The sequence below is a fragment of the Propithecus coquereli genome, unplaced genomic scaffold (genome assembly GCF_000956105.1).
Source record: "Propithecus coquereli isolate 6110/MARCELLA unplaced genomic scaffold, Pcoq_1.0 Scaffold13, whole genome shotgun sequence".
In the NCBI taxonomy this organism is placed as follows: Eukaryota; Metazoa; Chordata; class Mammalia; order Primates; family Indriidae; genus Propithecus; species Propithecus coquereli.
Window position 1 is genome coordinate 8611106 of NW_012137191.1, and position 15276 is coordinate 8626381.

General features: G+C 33.2%; 1 protein-coding gene across 1 annotated transcript in view; it reads left to right on the forward strand.

Annotated features, from left to right (window-relative positions):
• Positions 1 to 14596, forward strand: part of ABCD2 (ATP-binding cassette, sub-family D (ALD), member 2) — a 58374-nt gene extending 43778 nt beyond the window's left edge. Inside the window, exons 9-10 of the mRNA XM_012638433.1 lie at positions 3356 to 3481; positions 13193 to 14596. Coding sequence (XP_012493887.1) covers positions 3356 to 3481; positions 13193 to 13412 — 346 coding nt within the window. The 3' untranslated portion in view covers positions 13413 to 14596. The remainder of the gene's footprint in view (positions 1 to 3355; positions 3482 to 13192) is intronic.
• Positions 14597 to 15276: the final 680 nt, after the last annotated feature.

Here is a 15276-nt window from a genome sequence, read left to right on the forward strand (position 1 = left end):
ATTATATGTTTATTTTATAAAAGGAAAAAATGTAGGTAAGTAAAAAGAATAAATTCGTCTCATTAGCTGTAACACTGTTAAAATTTTAGACATCTTAAATTATCCAAATTTTAAATTAGTGTAAAGTTTAATCACTGTTAAAATTTGGGGGCAAGTTTCTTCCCAGTGTTGTGGGTATACAAAAGTTGGTTATTATCTTGATTGTTTTAATGTAGCTATTTTCATAAGGGATGTTATAATTTATATCCCTCTTTTTATTCTTATGCTATTATGTGCTTTTCTGTATTATTATATAATAGCTAGCCAGGGCTTATTATTATAATAAAACTTATGTACCAAATGCACAAATTTTAACTATACAATTTAATAACTTTTTGTAAATGCATCTACATTATGTAACCAATCAAGATAGAGAAAATTTCTATCGCCCTAGAAATTCCCTTATGCCCTTTCCAATCAAATAGTCCTATAGAAAATTTCTGTTCTGATTTCTATCGTCATAAATTAGTTTTGCCTGTTATATAATTTCATATAAATGAAATCAAACACTCTGTATTATTTTTGTGTCTAGCTGGGATTTTTTTTTTAGTGAGAAAAATTATTAGTTGTGTTAATTACATGTTATTTATAATAATGTACACAGTTACTTTAAGAATATGGTGAGCTGAAAATGAACTAAATTTTGCTAACTCAGGATTTTTAGTGAAGTGTTTTTTGGAATGCCCCTTTCTCACACGATGTGGTGAGATCGAAAAGTAAACTTTACAGTCCGACATTTATAACCTGCTGTTACCCACAATCACCCTGAATCTGAGTCTTGGCCATAAATATTGAGTAATATGATCACCAGCATAGTTAGTGAAATGGAATGTGGTGGAATGTAAAATGTAACCATAAATTTCTCATTGTGTCAGTGTGTTAATAAAATAAACCTTGTAATAAAGAGCAAGAGGCATTAATAAAAGATGCTAACCCAAAGAGATTTCAAGTACCTATAACTTGAAATAAATACTTGGTATTTATGTATCTAAAATATTTTGGACATAATGTGATAATGTGTGAAGGTAAGTCACACATGTATCAATGGAAAGAGAATTTAGTGAGCCATAGGAAGATCAATGCAGATGAGCAAGTAGTTGAAAGCAGAATCTTTTGAGAAAAGATAAAAGGAATTAGAAAAATGAAATCCAGTGAAGGGAAAGTATAATAATGGGAAACTGCCTCCTCCCATCCTCAAAGGATTAACATTAATGTTTGAATTGTAAAGGGAAAGACTTGAGCTGGCTAAAATGAAGAACTTTTGCAGGGAGTACTAAGTATCACAACAGGATACTCTTTTTGAGAGGATTTTAATTTTAATGTTTAAAGAATGATCGTTAAAGTCCAATCTTAAGGGGGATAAATTAGGTCCTTCACACAGCCCATTCTATTCATGATACACCAAAGGAAAAGAGGAGGGAAAATCTGAGAAACAATATCATCTAATGCTTTATTTACTTGTATCAGTACCAGATTCCAGCTATTGCTTGGTATATTTAGGTACACACTACACACAGACACACAGACACACACACACACACACTCTCTCTCTCTCTCTCTCTCTCTCTCTCTCCAGTCCTGCCAAGGAAATAAAAGTGTGTGATCTGTCTTATATCTGCTAGCCCGGGGGTTGCTATGACAACAAAGTATAAGATATGTACTTTTTTCTAATTCTATAATGGCATCTCTTCTCTGTTTAGCTCAGAGCACTCTGAAAAGTAGGACAAATTACAATATGCAAATTAGTTACTGGAAAGAGCTTTACTCAAACAGAAAAATTTACCCAAACCTCTCTATTATGCTTCCTTTTCTTTTTCCTCTTTTCCACTTAAAAAACATCATCCATATAACAGTAATAAACTCTGAGACAAAGAAGTAATGTTTAATACTTAAACTAGAACAGTAACCAAAAGCCAACCAGCAAAACTACTTCCATTGATGTTGTCATGGGGAACATGCAGTGATCTTTTAGCTCTTTGCACAGAGGGCAGTTTTAGAAAGCCGAAAGAGGTGTTGCCTTTGACTCCCATATCTATTAGCATTGACTGCCCACCCTGGAATAGGTAACAGGATCCTATTAATAAGCAAATCCATCTCAGAAAAGTAAGTTACAGTGCTAAATAATTACTTATGCTAAATGGGAAATTACCGATTTTGATTTTTAAAAATTTTCTGTCATTTATTTATTTTATTTTATTTTTTTTTTGTTTTTCTTTTATTTCAGCATATTATGGGGGTACAGATGTTTAGGTTACGTATGTTGCCCTTGGTCCCCCCCCAAGTCCATGTTTCAAATATGTCCATCCTTCGGATGGTGCGCATTGCACTCCTTGTGTATACAAATACCCGTCCCCTTCTCCCTCCTCCCCCCTCCCCCCTGCCCAACATCCTGTCATTTATTTTTAAAAATCAGAATATTTTTATGAAGGAAATTGTCCTGGTAAATACTTGATACTGATTTTCAACCCCAAAATGAATAGTAAATGATAGCGTGGGAGTTGACTTTGGTCTCCTTAACTAAGCTAAGTCATGTTGCTAAATACCAAATATACACCTAACGTCCAGACAGATTGAAGAAGAAAGGGAAGGGAAAAAGAAATGTAAGAGCAGGGAGTGAGACGAAAGAGAGAAGAGATAAACCGAAGGAAACTGGCAAGTGATAGGGTGCCTAGATAATCGACAGTCACTACCACAGTAAAAAATGAGCTAGAAAAAGAATTGTTGAGTATGACCAGAAAAATATTTACCAAATTTTCCCCCTAAGAATTTGATTCTAGAGCATGGTTCCAATATTAGGAGGTTAAATGCCTGCTCTAAATTTGCAAGATTAGGCGCATCCACTCTTGCAGCGTCTTCTAGCAATGAAATTCCATTAGTAATGCTTAGGTATTCACATTGCTGATAAAATAATTTTCTCATTAAATCTTTGTTAACAGGGCTGTTGGCCTATTTGATAATTAGCTACCGTAATATAGTTTTCACACAATTAGTCAGACCCTTGTCACCAAAAATGATCCTGCCTTCTGTAGGACATTGCACTTAGTGACCTGCCTCATCTTTATGATTCATTCATCTGCATAACAATAAAGCTTATTGTATTCTAAACAAGCATTAGAAAAATCTATTTGTATATAAGTATAGTGATATTCTAGTCCAAAGAGGGAGATAACTACTTTTTGCTTTATCATTTATTGCCTTTAATAATATATTCTCTTTTGCTCCTTTAAAGCTGTTAGCATTGGAAGTTATATTGTCCAAAATAATTTATAGGTCAAATAGGAAAATCATTAATTTATTTGTGTTTATTTTTCAAAAGACCAAAATATGCATTGCTGGATGAATGTACCAGTGCTGTCAGCATTGATGTTGAAGGAAAGATATTTCAGGCTGCGAAAGGGGCTGGGATTTCCTTACTGTCTATAACGCACAGGCCTTCTCTTTGGTAAGTGTTTCCAATGCTAATTTGTGGTAGACGGTTTTCCCATAAGTTTCTTAAAGAATAACTTTGCTAAACTTTTTATAATAGAGCACAGGTTATGTCACTAATTTTCTACCTATATTTCTCTTAAGTTGCACACTAGTAGTTTAGATACTCCCAACCTAATATCATAACTTTAATGTGTTATTTGGAAATTATCATCACTTTCCAATGATTCTGAAAAGATGTAGAAAAATCCAGTAATTTATTTGAACTGAAAATATTTATTATAATCCTACAGCATGTACTGGGAATGAATACACTTATATATCTTTATGTCTTTTTTTTTAGTCCTTTCTTTAAAACATAGGAAAATAAAATCTAAAGGAAAAAATATACCACAACTTGATATTCACCCAAATGATTAAGCAGAGAAAACACGAGGGAAAAAAGCTTATTTTTGTTTTGTTTTAAGGAAAAATTAGCTAAATTTTTTTAGAAAAAAGTCTCATAAAACCTAATGGGATCTTTAAAAAATGATGATACTATTTTTACAATTCCCCTACTTTTCCATTGATTCATTATCATAATAGTAGTTGAGCACTTATTCTGTACCAGGCATATTTTATTTAAGCCTCACAACAAGCCTATGGAGTACAGGTAATCTAATTTTCCCATTTTACAGATGAAGAAACTGAGAACTAGAAAAGTGATAAAAATAACATGCGATGACACACTCTGTACTGCAGCACACTGCTCTACTTACTATAAGGAATTCAAAATATATTTCATGCATGAAAAATGTATTATATTTTCCCCATACCAACAAATGAGTAATTATTGATTGTAGAAATTAAAATTGATACTATTGTCTTAAGGGATAAAGAATTTATAGAAGCTTATTAAATTAGTTGATTCCTGGATAGAATTATAGCTGTGTAATTATTGCTTTGCTATGCTTTATTCTATTTGTGAAAGAAGTCTGCAGATTGTTTCCAATTAGTCTCAGTTAAAATAACAGTTTCTTTTAAATTCCTTTAGGATAAACCCAGAAATATTATCTAAGCTCACACTGTAGAACACACCTTTGAATCTCTGGGCATGAAACACGTACACAGTTTGTTCCTCCCACATAGAAATCAAACAATGTTGTAGGACCAGAGTGATGAGCCAAACCATGATCATACTCTGAAGGTGGAGCTTGACCAAGACATGAAGGACCACATTCTAAATTTGCTCCTGGCTGTGGATCCAAGGCTAAGAAAGCCCAAGAAAAGCTGAGAATGAAATAAACAAAATGAATTTTCAACATTATTTCTCTTTCTCATTGTATGACCATCCTTCTTTTGTTTTTTCATTACCTTTGTTTTAGCTCTCTTATTTTAATAGCAGGTTTTTTTCCACATTTTTCTTCTTTGACATAGAAATACATTGTTTTCAATTTAATTCTGGTAAGCTTGCATCTGGAGGGAGGTCACAGTTTTAAAAAGATCAAGAATCTAAAAGTATATATATGGAAAATATCATTAATCTCTGTTATATGTTATCAAATATGTGAACTTAAACCTTCAGCTTGACAGTGATTTTACTCTTTTAACTATAGTTTAGCTTATCATTTTGCAGAATGTTAAAAACATCCAATCAAAAGGAAGTGGGACCCAAATGTCCATCAACTGATGAATAGATAAACAAAATGTGCAATACCATACAGTGGAATATTATTCAGGCCTTAAGAACAAATGAAGTACTGATACGTACTATAACTTGATGAAACTTGAGGTCGTTTTTTGCAAAAGTTTAACTTTTGTATGATTTTTTAAATTGACAGGTAAAATTATGTGTATTTATGTACAACATGATGTTTTGAAGTGTATATACTTCATATATATATATATATTCCACACCGTGGAATAGTTAAATATAGCTAGTTAACAAATGCATTACCTCACATAGCTATCATTACTTTTTGTGGTAAGAACACTTAACATCCACTATCTTTGCATTTTTCAAGAATACAATATGCAATATATCATCATTAACTGTAGTCACCATGTGGTTCAACAGATCTGAACTTATTCCTCCTAACTGTAATTATATTAATATAGCCTTTGACCTACATCCCCCCCCATCCCTCCCTTCCCTCCTAACTACCCAGCCTCTGGTAACTACCATTCTACTCTCCACTTCTATAAGATCAACATTTTTAGATTCCACATATGAGTGAGATCATGCAGTATGTGTCTTTGTGTGCCTAGCTTATTTCATTTAACATAACGTTCTCCAAGTTCATCCACATTGTTGCAAATGGCAGGATTTCAGTCTTTTTGTGGCTATATAATATTCCATTGTGTATATGTACCACAATGTCTTTATCCATTCATCCACTGATGGACACTTAGGTTGATTCTATATCTTGGCTATTGCAAGTAGTGCTGCAATAAACATGAGAGTGCAGATATCTCTTTGACATATTGATTTAATTTCATTTGGATATATACCCAGTAATGGGATTGCTGGATCATATGGTAGTTATATTTTTAATGTTTTGAGGAATCTTCTTACTGTTTTCCATAATAGTTGTACTAATTTACATTCCTACCAACAGTGTATAAGGGTTCCCTTTTCTTCACCTCTTCACCAGCACTTGTTATTCTTTGTCTTTTTGATAGCCATTCTAACAGGAGTGAAGTAATATCTCATTGTGGTTTTGATTTGCATTTCCCTGGTGATTAGTGATGTTGAGCATTTTTTCATATATTCGTTGGTCATTTGTGTGTTGTTTTTGGAGATAGGTCTCTTCAGGTCTTTTGCCTGCTTTGTAATCAGGTTATTTGTTTTCTTGCTATTGAGTTGTTTGACATCCTCCTATATTTTGGATATAAACCCTGTATCAGATGTATAGTTTACAAATATTTGCTTCCATTCTGTAGGTTGTCTCTTCACTTTGTGGATTTTTTTCCTTTGCTGGGCAGAAGCTTTTTAGTTTGATGTGATCGCATTTGTCTGTTTTTGCTTTTGCTGCCTATGCTTTTGTTGTCGTAGCTAAAAATTCATTGCCCAGACCAATGTCATGAAGCTCTTCCCCTATGTATTCTTCTCATAATTTCATAGTTTCGGATCTTACAATTAAATGTTTAATCCATTTTGGATTGATTTTTGTATATGGTGAGAGATAAGGGTCTAATCTCATTCTTTGGCATGTGATATCCGGTTTTACCAGCACCATTTATTGAAGGGACTGTCCTTTCCCTATTGTGTATTCTTGGTACCTTTGTCAAAAATAGTTAGCTGCAAATGTGTGGATTTATTTCTGGGCTCTTTATTCTGTTCCATTGGTCTATATGTCTGTTTTATGGCAGTACCATTTTATTTGGGTTACTATAGCTTTGTATTATATTATATTTTGAAGTCAGATAGTATGATGGCTCCAGCTTTCTTCTTTTTGCTCAAAATTGTTTTGGCCATTTCGGGTCTTCTGTGGTTCCATACAAATTTTAGAATATTTTTTCTATTTCTGTGAAGAATGTTATTGGTATTTTTATACTATGGATTGCATTGAATCTATGAATTACTTTGAGTAGTATGGACATTTTTTCTTTTTTTTTTTTTTTGAGACAGAGTCTCACTCTGTTGCCCTGGCTAGAGTGAGTGCCATGGCATCAGCCTAGCTCACAGCAACCTCACACTCCTGGGCTCAAGCAATCCTTCTGCCTCAGCCTCCCGAGTAGCTGGGACTACAGGCATGTGCCACCACGCCCAGCTAATTTTTTCTATATATTTTTAGTTGTCCAGATAATTTCTTTCCATTTTCCCAGTAGAGACGGGGTCTCGCTCTTGCTCAGGCTGGTCTCAAACTCCCGAGCTCAAACGATCTGCCCGCCTCGGCCGGCATATTTATAATATTATTCTTTCATTCTACAAACACAGGATATCTTTCCATTTACATGTGTCTTCAATCTTCTTCATCAATATTTTATAGTCTTCAATGTAGAGATCTTTCACTTTCTTAGTTAAATTTACTCCTAAGTATTTTTGTAGCTATTGTAAATGGGATTTTTTTCTTGATTTCTTTTTTAGATAGTTCACTATTAATGTATAGAAATGCTACTAATTTTTATATGTTGATTTTGTATCCTGCAAATTTACTGAATTCATTTATAGATCTAACAGCTTTTTGGTGGAATCTTGAGGGTTTTCTATATATAAGGTCATGTTATCTACAAACGAGGACAATGTAACATCTTCCTTTCCAATGTGGATATTTTTCATTTCTTTTTCTTGACTAATTACTTAGGCTAGGACTTCTAGTAGCATATTGAATAAAAGTAGCAAAAGTGGGCATCCTTATCTTGTTCCAGATGTTAGAAGAGAAGATTGCAACTTTTCCCCATTCAGTATGATGTTAGCTGTGGGTTTGTCATATATGGCCTTTATTGTGTTGAGGTGCATTTCCTCTATACCTAATTTGTTGAGAGTTTTTATTATGAAGGGATGTTGAATTTTGTCAAATGCTTTTTCCACATCTATTGAAATGATCATATGGATTTTGTCCTTCATTCTGTTAATGTGATATATTATATTTGTTGATTTGCATGTGTTGAACAATCTTGCATCTCTGGGATAAATCCCACTTGATCATGATGAATGATCTTTTTAATGTGCTGTTGAATTCAGTTTACTAGTATTTTGTTGAGGATTTTTGCATCTATATTTATCAGGGATATTGGCCTATAATTTCCTCCCCCCACCTTCTCCTCCTCCTTCTTCTTCTGTTGTTGTTGTGTTCCTGTCTGGTTTTGTATAAGGGTAAGGCTGGCCTTGTAAAATAAATTTGGGACAATTATCTCCTCTTCAATGTTTTGTAATAGTTTGCAAAGTGGTATTATTAATAGTTCTTTAAATGTTTGGTAGAATTTGGCAGTTAAACCATCAGATCCTGGGCCTTTCTTTAATGGGAGTCTTTTTATTATTGATTCAATTTTCTTATTCATTATTAATCTGTTTATATTTTCTATTCCTTCATAATTTAATCTTGGTAGGTTATATGTGTTCAAGAATTTATCCATTTCTTCTAGCTTATCCAATTTGTCAGCATACAATTATTCATAATAGTACCTTATGATCCTTTGTATTTCTAGTGTATAAATTTTAATATCCCATTTTTCAACTCTGATTTTATTTATTTCTGTCATCTCTCTTTTTTCTTAGTCTAGCTAAACATTTGCCAATTTTGTTTATTCTTTCAAAAAAGTCAACTCTTCCTTTTGTTAATCTTTTATATTGTTTTTTCAGTCTGTTTCATTTATTTCTGCTCTGATCTTTATTTTTCCTTCTTTCCATTAATTTTTGGTTGAGTTTGTTCTTGTTTTCTACTTCCTTGAGCTACAACATTAGGTTATTTGAGATCTTTCTTGTTTTTTGATGTAAACATTTATTGCTATAAATTTTCCTCTTAGAACTACTTTCACTGTGTCCCATAGGTTTTGGTATGTTGTGTTTCTATTTTCATTTGTCTCAGGAAATTTTTAAAATTTTTTTCTTAATTTTTTATTGACCCATTGATTATTTAGGAGCATATTGTTTAATTTCCATGTATTTTTAAATTCCCAAAGTTCCTCCTGTTATTGATTTCTAGGTTTATACCATTGTGGCCAGAAAAGATACTTGATAGTATCTCCTTTTATCAGTCTTATTTAATTCATTAAGACTCATTTTGTGGACTAATATATGATCTATACTGGAGAATGTTACATGTATAGAGAAGAATGTGTATTATGCAACTGTTAGATGGAATATATCATAAATGTCTGTTAGAGCCAAGCTAGAGTGCAGTTTAAATCAGTGTTTTTTTGATTTTCTGTCTGGATAATCTCTCTATTGCTGAAAGTGGGGTATTGAAGTCCTGTACTATTTTTATATTGCAGACCATCTCTCCTTTTGGATCTGTTAATATTTGCTTTATATTTGTAGGTACTCCAATGTTGGGTTTGTATATTTATATATATGTACAATTGTTATATCCTCCTGATGAATTGACTCCTTTATCAATATATAATGTCCTTTTTTGTCTCTTTTTACAGCTTTTGACTTGAAGTCTATTTTATCTGATATAAGTATAGCTACTCCTGCTCTCTTTTAGTTTCCAAAAATATTCCATGGAATATTTTTTCCATCTCTTCACTTTCAGTCTGTTTTTCTTGCAGATAATGTGAGTCTCTTATAGGCAGCATATAGTTAAGTTTTGTTTATTTTTATCCATTCTGCTACTCTGTATTTTAATTGGAGAATTTAACTTATTTACATTCCAAGTAATTATTGTTAGGTAAGCAATTACTGCTGCCAGTTTGTTAATTGTTTTCTATTTGTTTTTTCAGATCCTTTCTTCCTCTATTACTATATTTCTTTGTGGTTAAGTGATTTTTTTCAAGTCATATGATGTGATTTATTTTTAATATATCTATTGTAGGTTTTTGCTTTGTGGTTACCATGAAGCTTACAAAAAAACACTCATAACCGATTATTTTAAAGTGATAAAAACTTAACATTGATCACAAAAAAACAACTCTTCACTTTAATTCCCACCACCTCACATTTTTTATGTCACAATTTCATATTTTTATATTGCATATCCCTTAAGAAATTATTGTAGCTATTATTTTTATAGTTTTGTCTTTTAACCTTCATACTAAACATACAAAAGATTTACACACCACCATTACATTATTAGAGTATTTTGAATTTTACTGTGTACTTACTTTTATCAGTGGGTTTTATACTTTCAGATTGTTTTCATGTTACTCATTAGTATTCTTTTCTTTCAGCTTGAAGAACTACCATTAGTATTTCTTGTAAGATAGGTCTGGTGGTGATGAACTCCCTCAGCTTTTGTTTGCCTGGGAAAGTCTTTATTTCTCCTTCATTTCTGAAGGACAGCTTTGCTAGGTAGTATTCTTGGTTGATGTTTTTTTATTTTTCCTTCAGCACTTTGAATATATCACCCCATTCCTCTGTTCTGCAAGGTTTCTGCTGAGAAATCTCCTGCTAGGCACATTGGAACTCTCTTATATGTTTATTTGATTCTTTTCTCTTGATGCTTTCATCATTGTCTTTGATCTTTGACAGTTTGATTATAATATGTTATGGGGTAGTCTTATTTAGATTGAATCTGATTAGAGGCCTTGGATCTTCCTGTACCTGAATATTTATATTTTTCTCCAGATTTGGAAAGTTTTCTATTATTTCTTGGAAAAAATAAGCTTTTTACCGCTTTATCTTTTTCTATTCCCTCTTGAGTGTCAATGATTCATACATTTAATATTCTGGTGCTGTCCCATAATTCCCATAAGCTTTCTTCATTCTTTTTCATTCTTTTTTCTTTTTCCCCTCTGACTGTGTATTTTCTAATAACCTGTCTTCAAGTTCACAGATTTTTTTCTTCTGCTTGATCAATTCTACTATTGATGTTCTCTATTGCATTTTTCATTTTCATTCATTGTATTTTTCAGCTCCAGGATTTCTCTTTGATTGTTTTTTTATTATTCCAATCTCTCTGTTGAATTTCTCTAATGCATTTCTGAATTGTTTCTCTGTATTTTATTGAAGTTCACTGAGCTTATTTAAAACAGCTATTTTGAATTCTTTACCAGGCACTTAATACATCTCCATCTCTTTAGGGCCAGTCACTGGCACCTTATTTTGTCCATTTGGTGATGTCATGGTTTTCTGATTGTTCTTGATCTTTGTGGTTGTGTGTAAATATCTGTATATTGAAGAAGTAGGAAATTATTCCAGTTTTCACAGTCTGACTTTGTCTGTAAATGTCCTTCAACAGCAGGACTATCCAGAAATTCTAGGCAGGTCACCTGCTGTTGTCCCTTAGCTAGTGACTACTGCAGCCACTGCAGCACTAGGGGTGCTCTAAGCCCAAGACCACTGTGGATAAGACAGCAGCAGATTGTAATTTCTTGGCTGCTGATGCTGGCATAGTGCTGAGGTGAAATCCAAGCCCCCAGTCACTGAGTCCTGCCTGTCGATGTGTTTTGTTTGGAGCCCAAGACCACTATAGTTGGCTGGTAGTGATGCAGGCTAGAACTTGAGTTTTTCTCACAGGGGCTACAGGTTCCCGTCTGGCACCATGGTGGGTCTAGAGGCTCAGTCTGTGGGTACCATCCTGGAGTCAGGGGCTGTGGGGGTCTGCTTGGCATTGATTTTTATTGTGGCCAGCCTAATATTGTGGTCCAATGCAAAATCCTGTGCTTATTTTCCTCTCTTTCCCCCAAGCATACAGTATTTCTCTCTGCACTATGCTTCTGGGGTTGGAGGAGGGGTAATGATAATGCGAAACCCTTTTCAATACTTCTTTTCTTCTTATTATTATGCTATAAGCAGGTACTATGATCTCTCATCTGGTTTCCTTAGCTCTTGCAAAAGTATTTTTTTATGTGGATAGTTGTTCACATTGTTGTTTCTGCAGGGGGATGATCATTGTAGAGCCCTATTCCACCACCCTCTCTTCCTTGAAGTCATTTTGATAAATGAAAGAAGCCAATCACAAAAGGCCACATATTGTATTATACTGTGTATAGGAAATATCCAGAGTAGAGAAATCCATACAGGCATAAAGGAGATTAATGGTTGGGAAGGGCTGGGCAGAAGGGAAAATGGAGAGGGACTGCTGATGGGTACTAGGTTTCTTTTAGGAGAGAAAAAGTGTTCTGGAATTGGACAGTGGTGATGGTTGCATGAACTTGTGAACTATACTAAAAATCACTGAATTTTACACTTTAAGGGATGAATTTATGGTGTGTGAATTCTATCTCAGTTTTTTAAAAAGAAGGTGGAAGCTACTTGAAAAACGCCCACTAATCATAGTATATAATGAGAGATGAGAGCTTTAAAGGAAGGAAGAAGTGAGGAAAACTGTAAGGGAAAGACAGGAAACCCAAAGACATATAAGAATATGGGCCAATTCAGTAAAGTGACAAAATACAGCTGGCTTAGCCATGTGGGACCAGTTCTGCCAACTTTACTCTCTCTACACATCCCCTGTAAATCCCAGAGAATGGTAACTTAGGTCTCCCTTTAGGACAAGATGGACTATCTACCATCTCATCAAAAAATAATATGTGTACCTCTGGGAAGTTCCTAATTATAAAACTGAGCCACAAGAAAAGAGATTAAATTATATGAAGACATTGGAGTATCTTTAGAAGATATCTGTTGAAGAGTTCATTTGTTAAAAAATGTTCTTAAACTTAGTGAGAAATTTTTACTTATGTAGGAAAACTCATTCCCAGAAAATGGTGTATTAACAAATTGCTATTGTATTTCTTTTTTTTTTTTTCTCTATATGATCTTTGTAATTTTTACTTTCTTTCCTTGGTTTCTTTTCTTTACTCCCGTTCTAAGTATGCTTTACTATTTATTCAGCAGTCATACTGAGTTATGAGGATAAATTAAACATCTGAAATGGCATGTCTTCCTTTGCAGTTCATATACATTGCAAATATGAAATAAACTTAATATAATCAATAATAATTTTCTAGAGATTAGATTAATGACTTTTGGTTTAAAAATACCACAATATTTCACTTCTGAGGTATCCTTGAAAACCAAATGTAAAATAGACACCTTACTTAAAATTCTCCTTTGAATATCAATTTGAATGATGAAGCTACGACTAAAATGACTTTTCAAAATTATGGCTAATAATATTATTTCATTTTAATTATGCAGGAAATACCACACTCATTTATTACAGTTTGATGGTGAAGGAGGTTGGCGCTTTGAACAATTGGATACTGCTATCCGTTTGACATTGAGTGAAGAAAAACAAAAGCTAGAATCTCAGCTAGCTGGAATTCCCAAAATGCAGCAGAGACTCAATGAACTATGTAAAATTTTGGGAGAAGACTCAGTGCTGAAAACAATCAAAAATGAAGATGAGACATCCTAATTTGTTTTGATATGTTTTAAAAGTTAATTTTTAGGCAAAGGTTAGAGACACTCTGTTATACTGTATGCAATATGTTAAGCTAAGCACAGAAGGGGAAAAAGACAGCAAGAAATGTTTTATAAGATTTTAGCATCAAGGAAGTATATGATCTGACTTTTCAGAAGAAAATAAACAAGTGCATTATGTAAGATTAGTCATTATGGCTTATATACTAATTCCTAGTGAAGGCCTAATTCACCTGTAAAACAGGATTTTCTAGGTGAATTCATGATGAATACCAGATTTACTATGTATATGTGTTGTGTTTGAAGTCCTTAACAAACATGGGTGATATCTCGGAAATGAAACAACTTAAGAGTGGCATTTGGGTCGATACCAGGTGCATAAAATTAGAACTTTGAATAACATTTAGTCCATTTCTAGTTGATATTAGGTTTAATAGCTAGAATTCATGTTGATCATTGCTAGCAGCCAACTAAACCTGTATACAAAATAGCTGACAGTTTGATAAATAATTTCAATATAAAAAATTATTTTAATGACAGTGATTGAAATAAAAAAGCATGGCTATACATGTATAAAATGCCATATTTTTAAATTTAAGACTTTGAGCATCTTAACGAGGGCACATAACAAATTAATTTTAATAAGAATCTTACATATTTGTTAATAAGCCCTTTCATTTTCAAAACAGAGTTGCCAACCCAGAAAAGAAGTATCCAAACGATGTTTGTCTCAGCCTGTTACTTTACTTGGCAGCATTATCTATCGTAACTGCTGTTCAGAAACGTTCAGCTTGTTTTTGTGCCCAAAGGAGGGGTCCACATTTTAAAAGCTGTGGTGATATAATAGAATATAGGGATTTCGAAAAATCACAATAATAACAACATACATGGGAATCACACTATGTGTAATAATTTACAATCCCTGTTTACATCATTTCATTTTAATGCTTGCAGCAATGTTTTGAGACAGGTATTATTTTTCCTACTTTGCTTTTGAGAAAATTGACACTCAGACTTGCCCTAATCATGCAGTTTATTTAGGGTCAGATTCAGGGATCAAATGAAGTTCTCCTGACTTCCTGGTTCAGTGCCGTTTCCACTATTATTCTTTAAATCTAACTGGGTTCAAATATCAGTAGAAGTTAGATGAGATGTTGAAAAAAAATAAATTTGGTAATGCTGGTGTTGCTGTGAATATGGTTATTGTTTACAAGAAATGAATATTAAGTACGAAGTAGAAAAATCAATGGTCTGTGGTTTACAATGAGCCAAGGAAGTTAGCAAATCTTTCAACAACAAAGCAGTCTTAATATCAATGTACCTCTAAGGTAGCAGCATCAGAAGGGCAATTAATTATGTTTTTGGTAGATTTAATATTTATTGAGCATAATGAGACATAATCTGTATAGACCAATCATACTAAATAGATCTTATCTATTTGTGTGCCCTGGAAGTGGACGTACAAAAGGCAAGACTGAGACTTTAATCTCTTCTCACCCATGCCACCTTGTTGATAGACTAGAAAAAAATCAGAATGATCAGCTGTTAGTGGTTTAGGATTTCATTTGCATATTTAGACACAGCCATAAGAGGTACTAAGTCAGTGATTCTTACTTTTTCAGGGGATAGAGTACATAGAAACCATTCATAATGGTTGCTGTAGAACATTGTAACATTTCCACAATTTTAATTCTGCCATGACAACTAGGACATTTCGATTATCAATAAATGTAACCATCGTATACGAAGAAATGTAATATAAGAAAATAATGAGCACATCTGCCCAAGTGTTTCTGTTAGTATCATTAGCTACTCATTTATTTATTTGTCAGTAACTAATACTTCCTATTAGAAAAGTG